Source organism: Medicago truncatula, chromosome 5, assembly GCF_003473485.1.
Source record: "Medicago truncatula cultivar Jemalong A17 chromosome 5, MtrunA17r5.0-ANR, whole genome shotgun sequence".
Taxonomy (NCBI): Eukaryota; Viridiplantae; Streptophyta; class Magnoliopsida; order Fabales; family Fabaceae; genus Medicago; species Medicago truncatula.
This window is the reverse complement of record NC_053046.1, coordinates 32,772,536-32,796,066: the sequence shown is the minus strand read 5'-3', so window position 1 is coordinate 32,796,066 and position 23,531 is coordinate 32,772,536. Positions and strand designations below refer to the sequence as shown.

At 31.6% G+C, this 23,531-nt stretch overlaps 2 protein-coding genes and 1 non-coding gene across 3 annotated transcripts; 1 reads left to right on the top strand and 2 right to left on the bottom strand.

Moving 5' to 3' along the window:
• Window positions 1–5,324: 5,324 nt before the first annotated feature.
• LOC11415730 (probable WRKY transcription factor 40) lies at window positions 5,325–6,542 on the bottom strand. The gene is made up of 2 exons (XM_039834169.1): window positions 6,417–6,542; window positions 5,325–6,283 (listed from the first exon to the last, which is right to left on the bottom strand). The coding sequence occupies exons 1-2, from the start codon at window positions 6,532–6,534 to the stop codon at window positions 5,592–5,594; spliced, it is 810 nt and encodes a 269-aa protein (XP_039690103.1). The 5' UTR covers window positions 6,535–6,542; the 3' UTR covers window positions 5,325–5,591.
• A 343-nt stretch (window positions 6,543–6,885) lies between these two features.
• LOC11416714 (uncharacterized) lies at window positions 6,886–9,847 on the top strand. The gene is made up of 3 exons (XR_005646227.1): window positions 6,886–7,176; window positions 7,656–8,218; window positions 8,428–9,847. It is a non-coding gene; the product is annotated as an uncharacterized protein (transcript).
• A 7,970-nt stretch (window positions 9,848–17,817) lies between these two features.
• On the bottom strand, window positions 17,818–18,712 carry LOC11409596 (uncharacterized). The gene has a single exon (XM_003615882.4). The coding sequence runs from the start codon at window positions 18,705–18,707 to the stop codon at window positions 18,018–18,020; it is 690 nt and encodes a 229-aa protein (XP_003615930.2). The 5' UTR covers window positions 18,708–18,712; the 3' UTR covers window positions 17,818–18,017.
• Between the last annotated feature and the right edge of the window lie 4,819 nt (window positions 18,713–23,531).

Genomic DNA, 23,531 nt, shown 5'->3' with positions numbered 1-23,531 from the left:
ATCTCAAATGCTATAACTATGGTATAAGAGGTCACTTAAACAATGAGTGTTGGAATGATAATAAAAATGGAGAGAAGAGTTTTGAAGCTTTAACATCTGAAGGATGTGTTGCAAGTACCTCAGATGATAATGAAATCAATGATATCAAAGCAACAACTAGTTATAAAGGCGAGAGACGACTCAACGATGTATGGACAATAGATTCAGGTGTGACATCGAACATGACTCCATACCAAGATTGGTTTTACTAATTCACAACAATAATTATATATATACAGTTATAAAAGAGTTTAATAATTATGAACCAATAGTTCCCTAAAAAAAAAAGAGAAAATTACATCGACCCCCCTTCAAGTTTGCCTAAATGACACACACCTCCGCTCTATTTTCAAAACAAACACATACCTCCCTTATTTGTTTAGTAAGTGACAGGATACACCCCTCAACATTAACGGCAGGGGCGGTTTCACCGCCCGGCGACCCCGGGCGATTGCCCGGGCTCGATCGATAATTTTTGCACATTAGACCCAACCCAAAAGCCAATTAACACACTTACAAAAAGAAAAATTTGGGCAATCTGAAAATTCTCGCACGCAAATAGGTCTCGAAATTTTATTTAGCACACTATTGATGAGTTCATCTCTTATTTTAACGGGTTAATTGTTCAAATTGACCATGTAATATACATTATATCTGAAAAATGACCCTTAAAAATACAAAACATATATTCTAGCATTGTAACTTGAATTTCTTCTTATTTTTGACCACCCTGTAATATACGTGTAGTCTAAAAATGTGACCTACATGTTGAATTTTTTCATTATTTTTTTCATGCATGTTTAGCACATTAAATTATAGCTTTACATAAAATATTAAATTTCTTCGACCAGGGATAAATTAATTATGAATTTTTATTCCCTCATAATTATGAATTTCTTAAACAATTTATAATTAATTTGTATCTTGTTTAAAGACTACATAATTTCATTGTGATGGTTCTTATCATGTTCTAGTCATGCCTACAAAATTAGGGAACTAAATTTGACTTGTGAGTATACGCTTACGCGGAACAAAATTTCAATTTTGCACGTTTTGGTTGAAAAATCAAAATAAATTTAAACAACTTCGAAATGCTATGAAACTTTACAGATCCTTTTTTATGTATTTTTATAGATGTCTCTGCAAATAATGAGCTCAAAATTCGATTTATAGGTCGAGATTTCTGTTGTTTTGTTTTTTGAGCTTTTGACATTTTAAAAATTCATAATTAATTTGTTGTTTGTCGAAAATTTATAATTTTTTTGTGTAAAGCCATATTTTAACGTTCTTAACTCGCATCTAACAAATCATGAAAAAATTCAATCTCTCGGTTGTTTTTTTGGACTTCGCGTATATTACAGGATTATAAATAATCAAAATCTCGAATTACATGGTCAGAGTACATGTTATTTAATTACAGGGCCAATTTTCAGACTTCACGTATATTACATGGTCAACTTCAATTAATTATCCTATTTTAAATTGTACTTTTGACAAAATGATAAACCTATTTTATATCGATTTTTTTAATTAAAATTAAAATAAATAAAAAGTTACGATTTATGACTGTTGATATACTATGTCACATGTGAATTTGCGATAAATTTTTTGTTCGGACTCCATAAATTTCCTGGCTCCGGCACTGACTAACAGTGGTTAACATAACACATCCTCAGTTGAAGAAACGAGACCGAACACATTCCAAGGAGTGAGTGGAGAAGTTGGAGCGTGACCTTGTTGAAAGGGATGACATGATTGAGTTTATTTCGAGCAGGTTTCAAGAGGAGGCCGGATTGGGTGGTTGCAGGAGCAAGGTAGAACTGGTGGTAACTACTACCGATTCTCGTGTGGTGGTCGATGAGGAAGTTGTTGTTATGTATCAACACCATACTCAGCATCTTAATAATGGATTTGGTTATTATACTTCTTGCAGAGTGAAAAAATAGGAATGCTTTACAAAATAGAAAGGCTATTGTTTATGAACATTTGGAATTATCAAGTATGCAGAGTGATTGGTAAACCATAGGCATGTAATTTGTGTTCATGCAATGATGTAAGTGATTGATTTCTCAGTATCTTTGAAGTGATATTGCATTCTAATTGATGAAACTTTGAAATAAAACAGAAAAAGGAAGAACATTTTATGGACGTATTGATGAGAACGAAAGAAGCAAGAAGACACGCTGTTATTTCAGAAGCAAGATGCGTAGTTAAAGTGTGGAAAGGTGGTCAACTCAAAAGGCTCTAACGGTGGTAAACGGCGTAAATAAGAAGGGGAGGTAAATGCTTTTTGTAAAATAGAGGGGAGGTGTGTGTCATTTAAGTAAACTTGAAAGGAGGTTGGTGTAATCCCCCCCCCCCCCAAAAATAAAAAATAGACTATCCACCAATAGTGTAACAAATTTTTATTAAAACCTTCAATCATATTTCATCTAGGTGACATATCATAATTATAATTTTTTTAACATATATTTAAATATCTTTTTTTTTAAGTGGCGATCTATAGTCATATTTTTTGAAGGATCTATAGTCATTAAATTCATTATAAAAATAAAGACACCCTATATATTTCTGATTACATTCAGTTTTTTTAAAAAGTTTTTGATAATACCAAAATTGTCCTTTTATATAAATTTTCTTAAAAACTTGATTTCATTTATTTTCACTCTCTTTCACCCACCAACGATCAAACAATCCTGATGTTCAATTAATCTCTATGAAAGATTAAAGAGTGAATTAAAACATCTTTCATTCATACTCTGCATATAAATAAGTGAATTTTTTATTCTTTTTCAATAACGCTGGTTTCAATTTTCTTCTTCTTGTTCAACTGCACTGTACGACAGTTTCAGTTTTACATTGTTAAGTTTAATTTAAATTCAGTTTAAGTAGGTTCATGTAAACTTAGTTTACATAATCTACTTTAACTTAGTTTACATAACCTACTTAAATTGAGTTTAAGTATGTACACTTAAACTCACTTTACATGAACTACTTAAACTAAGTTTACATGTACATACTTAAACTAATATTACCTATAATCATTGAACAAGGTTGAACTTTTAGATGTACACTTAAACTCAGTTTACACGACCTACTTAAACTCAGTTTACATGACCTACTTAAACTGAGTTTAAGTATGTACACTTAAACTTAGTTTACATGACTTACTGAAAATAAGTTTACATGTACATACTTAAACCGAGATTACGTAGAATCATTGAACAAAGTTGAACTTTTAAATGTACACTTAAACTCGGTTTACATGACCTACTTAAACTGAGTTTAAGTATGTACACTTAAACTCAGTTTACATGACCTACTGAAACTAAATTTACATGACCTACTTAAACTGAAGAGGGATTTTAGGGTGTAATCAAGAAAAAACGAAGATGCTTTTTGAAAATTAAATTTTATGGAAGGGTAATTTTGTCATTTTAGAGTGCAACAAGAATTAAACAGGGTGTAATTAGAAAAACTCAAAAATAAATTGTGATGTTTATTTAATTCTTTAAATTTTCTAACAAAAAGTAACATAAATAAATATTAATATTAATTCTTTTTAACATATGCTTTTTTTATCATGATTTGAATTTTTTTCTTAATTTTTTTTTTGTAGGAACTATACGAGTTGGGATGCAGAAAATTTGCTGTGACTGGGCTTCCTTCTATTGGTTGCATACCTATTCAAATAACAGCCAAGTTTGTAAAGGATCGTTATAAATGTGTGAAGGAAGAGAATTTAGAGGCTAAGGATTACAGCCAAAAATTGGCAAGACGTTTACTTCAATTACAAGCAATGCTTCCAGGAAGCAGAGTTATTTATACAAACATATATGATCCCTTGATTGGTCTTATCAAACACCCTGAAAAATATGGTGAGCTACATTCATCAATATTATTATTTTTTCCTTCCCTTTTATGTTCAATTTGTCAAAAAAATTCTCCAAGTTATGCTAGATCAATCAAATGATGATTAAGTAACTTCTTTCTAATGTGGAATTGTAATCCACTAGCAGCCATTTTAACCATCTCTATTTATAAGATAGATTTAAAACTCTTAACTCTCATCTGTCTAAGTCAAGCAAAATAATCATCGACAAATTAATTGAATTGATAATGGTAATTGCTAAAGAAAAATTGGCCAACAGAGATAAATTTAATGGGCGACGATCTTTGTCTTTTTTCAAAAAATTATGTTAAATATTTTATTCTTTAGGTATGACGGTTAAGATTTTTTCTTTAAATTTGTTTGAACTTTAAAAACGTTCGTTATTCCACAAAAAGATAAAGCTCAATCAGGATTCAGTCTACTAGAAAAGGCTAGAGTCTTATAGGGTCGCAAATGAGGAACCTATATTTAGTATCTGATAGTATCTCGAATATAATTATCTATTATAGGAAACCAAAAAATATATATAAATTTCAAGCTTGAATATTTTAAAAGTAACAGAAAAAATTAAGTTAAGGCTTTGGCTTGGAGTTTAAAATGGAGCTTTAAGAATAAGGAATAATGAAATGAAAAAGGAAGAATGGGATAGTCCTCAACTTGAAATTGAAGTTTTATATTTCTTGGTAATGAAAAATGCACTTGAGAATTTTTTTAGAAAGTTTTAAAGAGTTTAGATAAATTATTCAAAATTCTTTCAACGTCTTTATAATATTCTCAAAATTAAGAATATGTTAGTCATAAATATTTTCTTTCCATACTCTAGAAAACCAATCTCTCAAATAAGGCCGGAAATTTCTCTCTTTTCTCTCTCACATTCCCTCCAAAGTCTTCCCTTTCCCTTTTCTTTTCCTTCAAACATTTTGTTTTTTTGAAGGAAAAAGGTAAACAAACATTTTTTTTTTTTTGAGAGAAGGTGAACAAACATTTGTTACCTATAGTATTTATTTATGTATCTTTTAACATTTTATTATACAGGTTTCAAGGAAACAAACAAAGGGTGTTGTGGAACTGGCACATTTGAAGTAACTCCATTGTGTAATGAACTCACACCTGTATGTGATGACGCTTCAAAATATGTATTTTGGGACAGTGTGCATCCAAGTGAAGCAACCAACAAATATATTGCAAAGTATTTAGAATTGGAAGTTCTACCAAAGTTCCAATTTCATAGGAATTGTAAATTTGATTGAAGACTAGAGCTTCCTACTTCATTTGTATATAGTTCAAAGAATATGAAATCCATTTGGAGTCTTTGTAATTCATTCATTTGTAGTAGTAAAATCTATGATATATATATATAAATGATGAAGCTAAGTAACTAGCAAAAAAAGACTAAACTATCATAAATTCCTAACACACCATGTCATTAATCCCAACAAAGTAGAAGGGATAAAATATCAAGGTTTATCTTTACAAAAATAGATAAGTTATTACCTCTCTATAAGACACATGGTTCAACTAAGAGATTAAAAGAGCTAATGAGTAAATGTTCGAACCTTGGTAAAGGAGAAAATACTAACATAACAACCAACATACTAATATTTTCCGTTAAAAAAATAAAAATGAGCGACTTCCAAATAAAATTCAATATGAAAACATTTCATATCGATACCGAAGACTTCGTAGGTTCTTCATCAGAATCCAATTGTTCACTTCCAAATGATTGATCTTGCAAGTCAATGGAGCCCGTCTCGGAAGGTAAAAGTGAATAAAGATACTCAGATGATGAATTCCTCTTCATTGAAGACGTTGGCTTCCAATGATTATGTGTACCTTTGTATAGTGTCTCAATAACTTCTCCATCTATTGTTCTCTCAACCTTTTTCTTCACAAAACAATTAGGCCATGTACATTTATAATAGCTTCTTTGATTTTCACTTCCTTTTGCTACTTTCTCTTCATACTTTTTCCAATTATACCCATCATCATGATTCATCCTTCTTACTGACGACTTATTTTGTTGGCGACCATTACTATAATCAGATTGAAATTCATTTCTATTGTTATCTACACCATCAATTTCTATAGCTACATCATCTTCTACTCTCAAAGTTCCTATTTCATGCCTCGAACCCAATTTCGAACGAAGAACAATAAGAGAATAACATAAGATTGCAGCAACAATAGATAGAATCAAATTGATCTTCATCAATTGAACGGTTAAAATTCCAAGGAAGAAATTGAGGAGATCAGATTCAAAACCAAGATCGATCTGTCTTGATAAGCAAAAAGACATTAAAGCAAAGGCAACACAAGAAATCATGCTCAATAGGTCTGGTTTTTCGTTCGAAGCTTTATCGGAGACAAAAGAGTACAAAGATGTGAGCAACAAAACAAGAACACCCAAATGAGCTCTCAGCAAGAATCTCTTTGAAAGTTTCCATTTTTTCAAAAATAACATCATGCTACTGATACTGAAACTTACCACTGTGTAAATAATGATTTTGATGAAGTTCCACTTTCCAAAAAGATGATTGAAAGAAGAGCTGCTTGCATAAGAAATGAATCCCATAATACTTGAAAAAAATCCTAAAATTCTCCATTGATTTTTCTGTATTAGTCTATTGGAAATTCTTATGGGCATAGTTTTTTAAAGGGTAGTGCGTTAATTTCTATTTGGATTCTAAGACTGATATGTTTTCCTTAGAGTCAGAGAGGGGTTAGAGGTAGGAAAAAATGCATAATCAAGTGAATGAAAATTATTCAGTTTTTATGACTAGAAAAATATATTTAATGACAATATACGTTGAATTTGTATTGCAAATAAGACTTGGACAGTTGTCCTTGAAAAGTAGTAGTTAGTAATTGGACCATATAATCATATGTTTAGAATTTGAATACTTATGATGAGAGTTGAGTTACTGTTAGAGGGTTGGAGAATTGCACCTTATAATACCAAACATAGTATTTTTTATAGGATTAATTCTATGGCTACCGATTATGGTGGTAGACTAGTGTGAACATGTGAATAGAGAAGCTCTTAAAGTCAAAAGTTATGCTGAAATATCTTCACTTAGCGTGTTGAGACAAATTCAGTGCAAATTTGAAGTGGATCTTAAGTAATTTTATTTGGATAGTTGGTACAAATCCGCAGGTGTACGGTTCTACAGAACAGTAAAAAAATATCAATTGACAGGAAGTTGATGAAGTAATTACCAATCTAATTCTCACTTCTTCATTTTAAGGTACATTGATTCCTCAATTTTTAAAATTTTTAAGATCGATTTTCTAAATTTTATGTTTTATGTTTTAACTCATCAATTTTTAAGGTATAATGTTTGATTAATTGTTAGGGTACACTGCTTCCTAGGTTATTTACCCTAGTTTCGTTGACAGTTATTCATAATAATTCTGCTTCATCAAAATTCTCCGAATCTTGTTGTTCTATCTATGATAATTCTGAATCTTGTTGTATTTTGATTCATCAATTTTGTTTTGATAATTATTTTGTTTTGATATTTCTACAAATTTAAAAAAAAAGTTATTTTCTGCGTTCAATGTCAACTATTTGGATCTTACAATTATGGGAATCTAGTGTTCATTTCAAAGTCAACAATTCTACTTTTCAAGAGCTATTGTTCTCTATTTCTGTGAGTTTTATTTTGTGTTTACTTGAGTATTTGATTGAATTTAAGATGTTGACTAAAAAATATTGATTTGATAGTGAAAAACAAGAAAAAAAAAATACAAAATGGACAGCTAAAACATCAGAACAATGAGTTTTTGACAAATAGAATTGGCTCCTCACCAGCAACGAATTGAAGTTTTATTTGGAATTAAGTCAATATGGACGGAAAGCCAATATTTTTTATTGATAGGAAATTCCGAGGAAAGTGACCAAAAACCTACTTCCCACTTATTTAGTATGAGCAAGAGTAATGCTGTTTGTGCACACTTTCTGGATAATAATATGGGAAATCTGCACTGTTTAGGTAATACGCTCTTTCTACTGTTGTATAAAAACAAACAATAACATATAAGGTGTTGTTAGATTTGTCCTGATAAATATTTTTAAAGTAGAAAATAGAAACTACTATTAATAATTCTTATTTTTAAATATTCTTGTTGTATCATTCATTGATACCCATGATCATCCGAATTCGGATGTGGCTGTTGAAGGCAAAAGTGTGGAGATTTGTTAGCTTTGTTTCAGCTGTTATTGGATTGCTTTGTTATGCTCTAAGCTCTTCGTTCAACCATCTATTTGGAAATTGGAATTTGTTGAAGGTAATTCTTTTCAGTTTCATCATCTGCCTCATGATTTTGTATGCACATATATGGCAAAACTCAAGAAGGCTTCGGTTCAAAGCTCATACAGCTTTTCTGGTATTAACAATCACCTCTGTCTATTCATTTTTCTTTGGTAAAGTGGTGAATGGAAAACCAGATGCATATAGTCTAATAACATGTGCTGCCTTTGCTATCATGTCGCTTAGCTTGTCGAGCCAAATTCAGTGCGGATTTGAAGTCGATCTTATTTACTTTTACCTAGGATATTTAATTGTACAACTCACGAAGATTAAATTACTGTTATCTATTGTTGGAGTTTGTTATAGCTACTGTCTTATTATTCTTCGGTCTTCTTTCTCTTCCTTAAATGTTACAGAAGAAACTCAATGTCTTGGACTTGAAGAACAACGTGTGTAATCATTCAAGTCGATTCACAACATGAAAATACCAATATTGACAACAACATTATGCAGCAGTTTATAACTTGTAAAGTCCTTGACATGTTTGAGACGTTGTGTGATCTGATTCCTGAGTTCGAATCATTGTTTCCTAGTTCATTGTTGAATGAAGCAATAAAAGTAAAGAACGGATTGGGTGAAGTAAGTAGAGACATTTTCATGGAAATTGGGAATCTGGTCTTTCTTACACTAGATGCAGGGTTAGATAGTTGGGTCAATGGTGGAATTCATCCGATGCTCTGTGAAGCCACTGGCTACATCGTTATGGTTTTTTGGTCAAAACATAATTTGGAGAAATTTTTACGAGAATACCCGTTGGTTGTTGGTGATGGAGAGGGAACATCTTCCGTATTCTATTCGCAGGTGGAACTTGTAATGAAGCAGTTTGAGAGAAATTTGGAAGCCAAGTCATAAATTTATGAGGACCTTGATTTGCGATACTTTTTCATGATGAATAATCTAGGCCCGGTTGAGTGCAAATTGGAAACCTTTTGGGATATTAGATTCTGTAAAAATACGAGGCAATATTTTGAACTCTATTCTAGAAGCTCATGGAATAAGGTGATAGATATTTTGAAGATGGATATCAACGAGTCAGTGGCACAAAATTCTGAAGCAGATTCAATGAAAGACAAACTCAGTTTGTTCAATCAGAAGTTTAGGGAGATGTGTGAAATTCAATCTACATGGCGTGTTTTTTATGACAACTAAGGAAACAAATAATAATTTCTGTGGAAAACTTGTTGTTGCCGGCTTATGAAAACTTCATTGCGAGAGGTTTGACAAAGTTCTTGGTAAAAATGCCGACGAGTATATCATGTATGGAATGTCTGGCATTCAAGCTCAACTCAATCATCTGTTTCGGTTACAGTATTTCGATGCTGATTGTGTTAGATGATCGGTTAGAAATTAGTTAGTTAGTTATAGTCTGTTAGTTTTTGTGAGTTTAGGAATGAATAGTGTTATTTATGGCTAAAGCATAATAAACTGTATAAATAGGGTCCATGTATTATACATTCTGGATCTTTTGAATATGATTGCTCTTGAGAAATATCTCAATTTGCAAGCATTTAACTACCGTTTCTCTAATTTCTCTAATTTTCTCTTGGCCTTTGTACGGGATGTCATTATATCATTTGTTTCATATTTTTTATTGGCTAGTACAAGTTGAAAATGTAATTGACAAATTTTCAATTTTATTTGATGTTTGTAAACAAACTATTGAGTCTCTTTTATAAATTTTAAACTCCAACGATGCAATTAAATTTTTAGCTGCAATAATTCAATTAACCTGGCTTGGGAGTTGGGACCTTGGAATGTGCTCTTCCTCATGGTCTCAAGTTCGATCTTTCATGATGTTAATTTAGGTGGACTACTTTAGCTTCTTCAATTGGGTTTATAAACGACTACATTTAAGTTCAGCTGGATTTTGATGCTAAGAAAGAAACAATTCCACCATGTGACTATTATTGTGACACTCTCTATCTTTTGTCCTACTCTCATTTGCTAAATTTCGACCAAGTTTAATTTCAACTTCAAACACATTTATTAACCATACTTATTTTTCAATTTTACATTTATTTTTCAAATTTAATCCCTTCTTTCATTACAAATTCGCAATTCAGAAAACAAGTACATTCTTAGCGAGATTTCCTCAACAGTTTCTTCATATTAAAGTAAATGGAAGATCATAGCTGAACACAAATATTGCTAACACTGAAAAACTAGAGCTGAAGTTGCTAGACTTGTATTCAGGTTGCGGTGGGATGTCAACTGGTTTATGTCAAGGTGGTATGCTATCCATTTCGAAGATGGTTACTGTGAGTTTTATTTACCTTGCATATGAAAACAATAACTTGAATACATGTTTTTGTTCTTGTTTTGATATGATATCATTCGTTGTTATTTTAATAGAGATGGGCGGTAGATATGAATGAACATGCATGTATGATTCTTTAACTAAACCATTTTGAGACTGAGAGGTAATTATATGTTATTATGTTTTGTATTCATACATGTTAATTATTGGCTTAGTCGGCTCCTTATGCTACACTTCAAAAATAAAGAGTTGTTTAAGTGCATTTCTGACCCTCTAACTTTAGGGAAAAGAAGAACACGCATGTATTTTTGAAGTGTAGCATAATGAGCCGACTAAGTCAGTAATTAACATGCATGAATATAAAACAGAATAACACACAATTACCTTAGTCTCAGGAAGGTTTAGTTAATGAATGATACATTCATGTTCATTCATATTTACTGCCCATCTCTATTAAAATAACAAATAATATCATATGAGAACAAGAACGAAAACATATAGTATTCAAGTGATTGTTTTCATATGCAAAGTAAATAAAACACACAATAACCATCTTCGAACTGGATAACAGACCACCTTGACATAAATCAGTTGACATCCCACCGCAACCAGAATACAAGTCTAGCAACTTCAGCTCTGGTTTTTTAGTGTTAACCATATTTGTGTTCATAAATGATTTTCCATTTACTTTAGGATGAGAAGAAACTGTTGAGGAAATCTCGCTAAGAATGTCCTTGTTTTCTGAATTGCAAATTTGTATAGGTCGAAATTTAGCAAAGTAGAGTACGGCAAAAGATAGAGAGTACCACGGTAGTAATCAAATGGTGGAATTGTTTCTTTCTTAGAATCAAAATCCAACTGAAATTAAATGTAGTCGTATATAAACCTAATTGAAGAAGCTAAAGTAGTCCATCAAAATTGGCATTTGGAAAGATCGAACTTGAGAGGAAGAGCACAGTCTAAGGTCCCAACTCCCAAACCAAGTTAATAATTGTAATTGAATTCTTGCCGTAATGAGTTAACTTATAGTGTCCTTAGCTCGGTATTGCCATTGCGCCCTAAAGAACAATTCTCCATCAACTGACTTGAACATCTCTATAATTTTACAAATATAACTCTCTCCATCAAGTGTCCTTAGCTCGGTAATAGCATTGCGCCCTAAAGAACAATTCTCCATCAACTGATTCGAACATCTCTATAATTTTACAAATATAACTCTCTCCTCCTTTCTCACCCTGAATATAAAAAAAAAAAAAAAAAAAAGATCAATCTCATATTTTGAATTAACCAAAAAAAATAGTTATGTACTCAAATTATGGATTCATCATAGCAGGTGAATACAATTATGTTTGGATATTCAAGAGTTTACGCATTTAATTTTGATACCAAAGATCGTTAAGATGAAATTACAAGAGTTTTGTAATAAAAAAATAGCAACAAATTCTAAGAGTTCACTTGAAAGTAGGACATTATAGTCATTAACACTTATGAAAACAATATTATTGCATTTCGTATCAACATATCTAATCTATGAATCACAAACTCAGACATGGCCGGACACGACACGGGCACGTCAACAACCATAATAATTTTAGAAAATGATGTAATTTAATATAATCATGTGTCGGTGTTATGTCGTAGGTGTGTCGGACACGATCCCTATCCGACAATGGACATGCCTAATTCAAAGAGTATGTGATTCATGTATCCATTTCATCTTTACTATATCCTAAAGAAAAATTCAATTTCAACATGGATCTACATTTACACACGTTCAGTTCAGTTTATCACATTCTCTATCATTTACAAAATACAAATCGCAGAACATTCTCACTTTCATATTCAAATTTCAATTATTTTATAATTGCATGTGCAATCAAGATAGTTACCGGCTCTAGATACCGCTTTGGCCAGCGCCGTTTAGTTTATTCATCAGGAACCGGATCTCCAAGAAATTTAGAGTTTGAAACTTCATCATCACCGCTGTTACCGTCAACATTCATCGGAACAGCTTAACATACTCTCTTCTTTTCAACATTCCGATTCGTCTTCTATCTGGATTTGGATTTGTTACGAGTTCTAATGGAATTTGAATCGCCGGAAACAGTTATGGTACGACCAGAGGAGGTGGATGAATCAACACTGACTGTAACGGCGTCACCAGAAGATGAATCAGTGGTAACAAAATAACCAGAGGCGTGGTTGTTGACCTAGTTTTTTTTAGGTCCATGGTGAAAATGGAGTGAGAAGAGAGCGCTTAAATTATGAGATGATGGGGAAAGCGGAAGCGAAATTTTAGGATTTTACGGTTGGAATTGATTACGTGGGTTGACTTTGGTTTATGGGCTTTTTGTAATGGGATGGACTAATATCAAAGAAAATTGCACTTCTCCAATCAAATTTTGCTCATTCCCAAGTGAACAATCCAAAATACCTCCGCGTGCGTTAACTCATGTAGATGTTACACGCAACGTGACTTAAGTTATACTCGCTACCTAACTTAAGCCAGCGTGAAATAGAATTGATAGAATAGTTAGATGTTGATTAAAGTATAATTGATTGAATTGGGGTAGAAATTGTAAGTAATTGTTAGGAATTGTTTCAAACTGTTAGGTATTTGTGGTAGAATTTTTTGGATTAGAGAAGGTTTTGACCATTGATTTTAACATTGTGTAGAGATGTCTCAGAAACAAGGTGATGCTCAATTGAAAAAGGAGGGTGAGAAGAAGAAAGCAAAAACCACCGTGACATGGCACAATATCGAATGCGAAGGATCCCGACAAAAAAGCAAGGTGAAGTGTCAGTGTACAATTTCAACAAGATGAGAAGGAGCGGAAAGACGTGTTATTTTGATCGCTAGCCAAAAGCAGGTGTCCCAGGAACCGTTAAGGACAACCCAATTGACTTAAGTGAAGAGGGAGATGATTAAATGTAATGGCGTGTAATATCTCATTTGGGTACATTTTGGTATTGAATAAATTTGAATAATGTTTTGTATTGAATAAAGTTTTGTATTGAATACATTCGAATAAAGTTGCACAAGTAAACAAAATCAATTCAAAAAATACACAATTTTATTTAGTTTTAATTTCATCTAAATTTCATTACATTCTCCCTAAATATGTGGTATCATAATGATGTCGGGTTTAAATTATATTCTTGAAAGTTTGCCGAAAATTTTGGCATTAAAGTGTCTTATACTACGGGTAGAGATTTGCAACATCCTTTGAATATTCAAAAGAATGAAGAGAACACAACACATGTATTCTACAAAATCAAGAATATAGGTTATCACATCGAATTCCCTCATATAAGATGAGTAGCGACGTAAAGGAATGCATTCCAACACATTCTTTTGAACTTAATCCTACTGCACTGCCAACTAACAAGTTTCAATTGACAGAGAAGCATGATCAAGCACAAAACAACATCTTAGAGGTGCACTCCCTTATGTCACACACTTCTTATACAAGGAAATTCAACGTGAAAACATATATAGTTGTTTCGGTAAAATACATGTTGTGTTATCTTCATTATTTGACTTTTCAAAAATTCTTGTAAATCTTTACACTAAGTATAAGACACTTTAATGCCGACATATTCAGCAAACTAACAAGAATTAAACTTAAATTTCAACAAAATAAAGACATTAAATAATAATCATGCTACCTAAACATAATCTTCTGGTAGAATCAAACTCTTAAGAATATCTTCAGGCAATCATTGGTGATTGATCAAAGCTTCAAACGACTCTATTTTGATATGCTGGCAATTCACAACGTCTCTTTCACACCTCTATAAAAAGGAGTGAAGACTCAGAGAATGGTAATGCATGAAAAATGACTCAACAACAATTTACAAAGTGCCAAAACTCTGCTGAAATTGTTCTGCATTCAAAAGTTCACATACAATTTCTTATTAAAGTTCATATCTTAGAAATTCTAGAGTCTTAAGAGTCTGTATCTGATTTCTATTGTGAACACCACTGATTTTATATCAAGTGTTCAACCTCAAACATTTTTCTTGTAATTCTATTTGAATTTAGAAGTCTCTTGTAGTTGTGCTTGAGAATTAGAAGTCTCTTGATTGTGTTCAGGAGCATAGGAAGTCTCTTGCAGCTGTGCTTGAGCATTTGAAGTCTCTTTGTAGTTTTAGCAGTGAGCAATTGTAATCAGATATTACATAGTGAACTCTCCTTGGAAGTGCAAGGGGGACATGACTGACTTCTGGTCTGTGGAAGGAACCTGTATAATTGTTTTGTGTCTTTCTTTTTTCTCTCTCTCTCTCTCTCTCTCTCTCTCTCTCTCTCTCTCTGTTTTATCCGCTGCATCTAGTCCTGAACATCACTTCAAAATTAGAACTCTATTTGCTTCTGATCAGTGTTTTCAGCTTAGGAGAAAACGAAGAAAAAACCAACACAATTCAACCCCCCTTCTTGTGTTTTTCTCACCTTCAATATCTACCAACACCTGTATTTTCTCACGGACAGTTGTATGTTGTTGTTTCAAGAGTTACATCCAAAGAAGGACTAAAGATATTGATCACTGATGAAGATGGTGAAGTACCAATGTAACATCTAACGTCGCATATGAGGAAGTATTTCACAATGTGCGATGAAACTACATGCCAATGTACTAAAAATTTCATATTTATTTTACCAAATTATCCTTATTTATTAATTTTGTTAGGTCTGCAGTAATTTAACCTAATATTTTCCCGCTCATTTGCTGTATTAGGTTAGCAGTAATTTAACCTAACAAATTTCATCTAAAAAATGCATCGCACCAATTTCATTCCTATCCTCTTGGTTTTTTTTTTTTGACAATATTTTCTACACTTATTTAATACGTTTACAAATCCTAATTTCCATTGGCTATATATACCAAACCCTAATATGTGTTTCTCTCAAAAAAACTTTATTTATTAATTTTTTTAGGTCTGCAACAATTTAACCTAATATTTTCCCGTTCATTTGCTGTATTAGGTTAACAGTAATTTAACCTAACAAATTCCATCTAAAAAAATGCATCGCACCAATTTCATTCCTATCCTCTTGCCTTTTTTTTTTTTTTTTATAATATTTTGTACACTTTTTTTTAAGGAAATATTTTCTACACTTATTTAATACTAAAAAAATGCATCGCACCAATTTCAATCCTATCTTGTTGCCTTTTTTTTGACAATATTTTCTACACTTATTTAATACATTTACAAACCCTAATTTCCATGTAAACTTGGCGATATATACCAAGCCCTAAACCGTGTTTCTCTCAACAAAAAAAAAACCTAAACCGTGGTAAGTTTCACACACAACACAGTTTGGTGATCAGGTTTTTGTATCCAGGCTATCTATATCGCCTTCAGATGTCAGTATTCCCTTAAAGTTTCAACGAAGATAATTTTCTTTGACTGTATCATTTGAAATGACAATTAACAAAAGTCAAGGGCAGTCGCTTAAACATGTTTGTGTATATCTACCAACACCTGTATTTTCTCGCGGACAGTTGTATGTTGCTTTTTCAAGAGTTACATCCAGAGAAGGACTAAAGATATTGATCACTGATGAAGATGGTGAAGATACCAATGTAATGTCTAACGTCGTATATGAGGAAGTATTTTGCAATGTGTGATGAAACTACATGCCAATGTACTAAAAATTTCATATTTCTTTTACCGAATTTTCTTTTATAATATTTAATCCAACATATCAATTAAATAATTACTACCTTTAACACTTCATAGATTTGAAGATTGAAAGACGATAAGAAAATAAAATCATGAATTTTAAGCTTAAAAATTCATATGAAATTGGACAAAAAAGACCAAATTGAAATGAAAAAAAGATAAAGGACCAAACTGTTACCTGAAATTAAGTTAAGAGACTAAAAGTGTAATTTTGCCTTAGAATTAAAAAAAAATGGAAAACAAAAGAAAGTCCGTGAAAGTTGATGATTTGCGAAATTAAAGAGTTGATAACTGAAGCATGCCATTTCCTTCCTTCAAAAATTTACTCCATTGAATTCCAATACTGAAACTTTTTAGTATTGGCAGTATGTATTTTGATAACAGAAGCAAAAAAATACTAATAATGCCATTTACAACATTGAATTCCAATACTGCTACTTTTTTTTAACGAATTGAGTATTGGAGTACTAGTATTGGTATTACCGGTATGTATTGGTATTGCCATTTGATTGACTTTAATTAATTTTGGTATTGGTATTCGAAGTAATTATGATGAGATGGGAGTTTTTCTATTCACACCCTATATATTTCTGGTTACATCCAGTTTTTTTAAAAAGTTTTTGATAATACCAAAATTGTCTTTTTATATATATATTTTTTAAAATCTTGATTTCATTCATTGTCACTCTAAAATTCCATTCTCTTTCAACCACCAACGATCAAACAATATCCTTATGGAAGATTAAAGAGTGAATCAAAACATCTTTCATTCATACTCGATTGCATATAAATAAGTGAATTTTTTCTTCTTTTTCAATAACGCTGGTTTCAATTTTCTTCTTCTTGTTCAACTGCACTATACGACAGTTTCAGTTTTACATTGTTGAGGTTAACTTAAATTCAGTTTAAGTAGGTTCATGTAAACTTAGTTTACATAATCTACTTCAACTTAGTTTACATAACCTACTTAACTGAGTTTAAGTATGTACACTTAAACTCAGTTTACATGACCTACTTAAACTAAGTTTACATGTACATACTTAAACTGATATTACGTATAATCATTGAACAAGGTTGAACTTTTAGATGTACACTTAAACTCAGTTTACATGACCTACTTAAACTGAGTTTACATGACCTACTTAAACTGAGTTTAAGTATCTATACTTAAACTCAGTTTACATGAGCTACTTAAACTAAGTTTACATGATCTATTTAAATTGAGTTTAAGTATGTACACTTAAACTTAGTTTACATGACCTACTTAAAATAAGTTTACATGTACATACTTAAACTGAGATTACGTAGAATCATTGAACAATGTTGAACTTTTAAATGTACACTTAAATTCGGTTTACATGACCTACTGAAACTAAGTTTACATGACATACTTAAACTGAATAGGGATCTAGGGTGTAACCAAGAAAAAAGGAAGATGCTTTTTGAAAATTAAATTTTATGGAAGGGTAATTTTGTCATTTTGGGGTGCAACCAGAATTAAACAGGCTGTAATTAGAAAAACTCATAAATAAATGTAAAATGGAAAATTGACTTGAGTGACGCTTGCAAGATTTCGGACATTAGAATTCATAGTTGCATCATTTTCAGCACTTTCTTTTTTAACGGCAAAATATTTTTATTAAGAAAAAATGGATAAAGATACAAGAAATTCTAAACACACAATATTGGAATTACAAACAAATGGAACTACACCCACCCTGAGATACGACGCACCAACAGACATAACATAACACAGTTATCATTCCACGCGAAATAAAGAGCTAGCAATCAATGGTTTGCATCTTCATCTCCAACATCAACTATGTTTGCACATTCAGACCCTTCCAATAATCCAATCAATGATTTTTCTAACCATCGTCTTCTTCTTGTTCTCGTTACTAGGATTGGTTTGGTAGAAATGTCTAATTGGATCTTCTTCAACACTTGATGCCGCGGTATTATTTGGGATGAAATGCAGAATTGGATCACTTTCTGCGCCGTTTTGATTGCCTATGGAAGGTTGATCTTGGATTGGGAGTCCGCTTTCACCCGGGTAAAAACGAAACATGATGAGAAAATAACTGAAACTCGCACCAACAACAACTAAAAACAATTTAATTTTCATTAGTAGTAAAGTGAAATATGCACAAAAAAAATATAGGAGATCAACCTCAAATCCCAGGTGAGTTTGCTTTGACATACAAAGCGACATGACAGCAAAAGCAGCAAGCGATATCAGGCTATATGCATCCGGTTTTGCGTTATCTTTTTTATCAAAGATATAGGAGTAAATAGTTGTGATTGTGAAAACTAAAAATGCCAAATGAGCTCTGAACCTAAGACTTGGCGACGTTTGCCATATGTTTGCAATCAAATCCGCGATGCAGATAATGAAACTGAAAACAGTGTAAAGAATTATCTTCAACAAACTCCACTTTCCACATATATGATTGAAGGAAGAGCTTAGAGCGTAAAAGAGTAGTCCAATAATGGATGAAACAAAACACACAAATCTCCATATCATTAGCTGCATCTTCCTACTCAACATTTGGTTGAGCTTGGAAGTCACGTTGTTTCTCAAGCGAGCAATGTTTGCTTTCATTTTCTAGGAGATAAGATATGAGAAGCCTTTCTATTATTTTGAAATTAAACTTAAAGGAAAATATAAGTTGCATTTTTCATCTTCTAGAAGAATAAAAAGAGGATCTTCGCCAACAATGAATGAGTTGCATTTTTCCTTGACTTATGGAATGGAAAAGTCTTTCATGGTGGGAAATGTAAAAGAAAATAGAGAAATCTTGTATAATTTTTTAAGACTATTTTTCTTTTTTAATGATAAATTAATACTTATGATTATTATATTTTTCATTTTTAAAAATATTATAACCACAAAATTAAATTTGAAGAATTCACGTAACATTATAACAAAGTCAAGTAAACATTCCTTCAAAAAACAAAGTCAAGTAAACATATATAGTTTTGGCAACCGCAAATTAAGAAAAATGAGTCGGTTTTGAAATATTGAAAATGAAATGAAAGCGACCAGTTTTGTGTCTATATTCGTAAGTTTCGTTTCTTCTTCTTTCGACATCCTTGTATAGGACAGAAGCAACCACTTTTGTGTGTGAATCATAAGAAACCAATATTTTTTAGTTCATAATATGATGAGATATAGATAAAAGCAACCATAAATCACATCTCTCTTACATAGTATGGAGAATAAGAGTTATTTTTTTCCTTCAAAAAAAAGTTTTTTTATCTTCTAAAAATATTAAAAAAATATGAGTTTCTGACATCATAATCCTCTCATAAAAACAGTTTATCCTTCTCATTTTGCAATGTTTTGAAAGGTCATTGCCAAATAAAAAGGGAAGGCTTATTGATGTGTTTAGCCCTTGCAATTAGGCGGCATTTAAAAATTTGTCCCTGTAATTGCTAATCCTGGCATTTTAACCCTGCAATTGTTAATCATTTAAAATTTCGTCCCTCTCCCCACTTAATCACTGCCATGCCACATGAAATTCCAAATTTACCCCTGGGTTTCCAATTCTTTCTTCAATATTTTGTCCTCTTCTTAAGGGCAAAATTGGAATTTCATGTGTGACAGTGATTGCCACGTCATCAAATTAGTGACGTGGCAGTGATTAATTTGGTCCAAGGACCAAATTTTAAACGATTAACAATTGCAGGGTTAAAATGCCAGGATTAGCAATTACAGGGACGAATTTTTAAATGCCGCCTAATTGCAAGGGCTAAACACATCAATAAGCCAAAAGGGAATTATTTCATGGTGTGCGTAATTAACTTGCACGGCCTTTCTTGATTTGTTTCAAGTTAAACTTGGCAAATGAACGTATTTTTTATCCTCCATTTGTTATACTAGGGAGCTTCTACGAAGAAGTCAGTAAAATGACTTCTTCGGTAAAGTCGTTTGAATGAGCCAATCAAATTTTAAGTGATGACACTTCAGAAGTAAGGACAAATTATAATATGGATCACTTGCTCCATATGTTCCACCATAGACAGATTTACTTCATGATCTTAATGGTTAGATTTGTTTGGTCTCTATGGTATTATGGTACACCATCTACACATAATTTTTTGTCTAATTTCAATTCTCTCTCCACCCTATCACTTATTCATCTCTCTCATATTTATTTCTCTTTCTTTATTTACATATTTTCTCTCTTCCAGATTTTTAACAACATCTTTATCATACATTCATCATTTTCATCAACTTATTCATCATCTTCATGAGAAAGAAAAAAAAACCCAAAAAATTAAAAATATATTAAATTACTTAATTTAAAAAAAATTACAATTAATCACATTAGTTTAATTGTAGTACCCTGACTGTTTCAAAGTCTTCCAATGTAGTCTAGAACTGATTTGTTTGGCTTATTTTAACCCTCAGCATAAAAAATCAATCATCATCTCATACCATGGAGTTTGCAATCATTCTCAAGATGTTGAAATTTAAGGATTTGTGAGATAGAACGCGGATGTTTAAATTTGCGAATGAATTGATACGACCCAGTTGAATAATCAACATAACGAAAAAAGTGGCACGGCAGCAGGAAATCAAATTCAATGGGATACGTAAGTGCAGTAATAAGGAAATAAGGGAATTGAAACATTAAGTGCAGAAACCAATTCAATGGGATACGTAGCAACAATAAAAATTAATAAGGATTGGAAATTTGGAATTCAATTGACACAACAATGGAGACTAACAATAAATGGCATTAAATAATCATAAAACCAAAGTTCTCAAGGTTCTCAACGATGCAATAGCTAGCCTAAATGAAATAGAAAAAATAATTTAAATTAGAGACGTGAATGAGCAATGGCATCATGAATGAACAATATCAATGGCAGCGTAAATGCAAAGAATAAAGAGACAATTGAAACTTTGTATTAAATTGAAAGTAGTTTGCAGAACCTCAACTATCAATTTATTGTTCCTAATTTTTTTTTTTGAAAGGAAGTTATTCCTAATTTAATTATTTAGAAGTTGAGTTTTGATTTTTGTGTTTAGAAGAAGATTTGAGGTGAACATAACAAAAATTTATGATATTTGGACATATATTTGTGTAGAATTTTTTTTGGTTCAAGGAAACGATGAAGATCCGAGTGAAGAAGATGAAGATTTAAAAGAAGAAGATAAAGATGATGAACATGTTCATCTTATTTTTGGATTTTTATTTTTATTTTTAATAAAAAAATATTTTTAAAAAATAAAATTATGTATTTTTTAGAAAAAAATGAGAAAAAAGATTTATATGTGCTTTTATGAGAGATAAATGACTTAAATGGAAAAAAATAGATAAAGAACTAAAGTGTTACAAATAAATAAGATAAAGGACCTCTAATATAATTTTGCCTTATTTTTAATAAAGAAATATTTTTTATAAAAAGGATTACCCAATGTGGCTTTTATAAAATGGTTTATTTAAATATTTTTTGAAATAGAAGGAAGAAAAAGTCAAAAAGGAGAAAGGGAATAAGTATAGTGTGAAAAACAACACAATAACATTAGTGAGGTGCTTAATCTGATGGTTCAAAAAAGCTAGTCTACGATGGAACATATTGAGCAGGTACACAATACATACCATGCAACAATCAGCACACATGACATGTGACGCATTATTATTGGATGTAGGGTAACTTCACCGAAAAAGTCAATTGAATGACTTCTCCATAGAATTTCCCATATTTTTTATATCCTCCTTCTTTCCCACATGTTTCAATTACATCGTAAAACCAACTAGATCATAACACGTGTCATGTAATGGCCCGATTTTCGCTAGAATTATTTTAATTATCATTATGTGTGTTTATATGTGCTTGTATATGATTATTTGTTCTGTATGTATTTTATTTGGGATTAATGGATTTTGGCTTGTGAAAGGTATTTTAGTTATTTTGGACTCAGGGGTATTTGGGTCTTTGGTGAGCAAGGTTAAAATAGTCTTTTGGTTATGAGAATTATTATTTTAGCGTTTTAAGTGGGAACAATTATATTACTAAGTTACTAGTGAGTTGTCGTAATTAATTAAAGATGGTGATTGTTTGCTATTTTGATGGTTAAATGTGTAGTAACTCGGTGAATTAGTTGGTAAGAATATTGAGCCCATTAAGACAACTAAGGTTGAGCTCATTTGAGCAGTGACTATATAAACACTAGTCTCAAGAGAAATTAGGTCTTTACCACACTTTTACAAAACATTTTAAGATAGAGGTAGAGAGAGAAATGAGATCTTGAAGAGCAAAGAAGAACTAGAGAGAGAGGAAGTTTGGGGTTGGTGATTAAGAGCTAAATTGAAGCTAGGAATTGGATTATTGAAGCTTTGAGGTAAGGGGGATAGTCTCTTTTTCACCATTTAAGTTATAATCACTTTTTCTACTTGTGGGTTTAAGTGCTTTTGATATAGTTGTGACTTTTTATGGTTTTGAATGATAAAATTCATGCTCCTATTTCATGTGAAATTATGGGTATGATAAACTTCATGAAATTGACGAATTATGTGCTTAAAACTCATGGTTGTTGTTATTAATAAGTTGTTATGGTGATTTTTGTTCAAATTGGTAAAATGAAGTTGTTGTTGTCGATTGTTGACGAAATTATGAGATTATGTTTGATTGATGTTAGGTTGTGTTGTTGATGATAATTTATACCTTGCGTGTTGTTATTGGGGAAGTTATGATTAAGTTGTTGTTGTTTTAATGAGCTTTGAAGAAAATGGGTCATTAATGGTGAATTGTGATTCTTGATGATTTGAGGTGAATTGTTGATGTTGTTGTGTTGTGTTGATGAGATGATTTAGTTGAACTTCTATTTTTGGTTATAAGTTTTGTTTGTGAAAAGTTTTTGGATGGGAGAAACTTGAATTTTTCTGTAGATATGATAGAGCTAAGAATTACGGACGTATAGGCGAAAACGGCAATAAAAACGGAGTTACGTGTGGGTTTTTACGCGCGAAGACCCATGAGTGTGTTTTGTCTGATGCAAAACGCACGGTCTGGTACAGGGGGCGTGCGTTTTAAAGTGCACCACCGTGCGTTTTTGTCTTTCATAACATCAACTTTTGTGTTGTTGAGCCTTTTTCACCCTTTTTTGTTTTGAATTGGACTTTTGGTGTAAACATGAAAGTTTTAGATAAAGATGTTAGCTTTATAATGACTTTGGTTTGACTTAAAAAGAATTTTTAGATTTTGATTTATGATGAAAATACTACAGTAGGTCTTGGTGAAATTTTACGAAAATTCAGCATAACCATTTTTAAGTGAACTCAAAAGCTATGGTTTGGTTCCAAAACTCAAAACTTGAGTACTAGGAGTTTAATTA

Excerpts from the sequence above, each read along its gene's own strand:
- LOC11415730 (XM_039834169.1), bottom strand. The coding sequence starts at position 6,534 with ATGGAGAATTTTAGGATTTTTTTCAAGTATTATGGGATTCATTTCTTA. Across the intron at positions 6,284-6,416 it reads AAATCATTATTTACACAGTG|CTTCGAACGAAAAACCAGAC; the intron begins GTAAGTTTCAGT and ends TCTCCGATAAAG.
- LOC11409596 (XM_003615882.4), bottom strand. The coding sequence starts at position 18,707 with ATGATATGGAGATTTGTGTGTTTTGTTTCATCCATTATTGGACTACTC.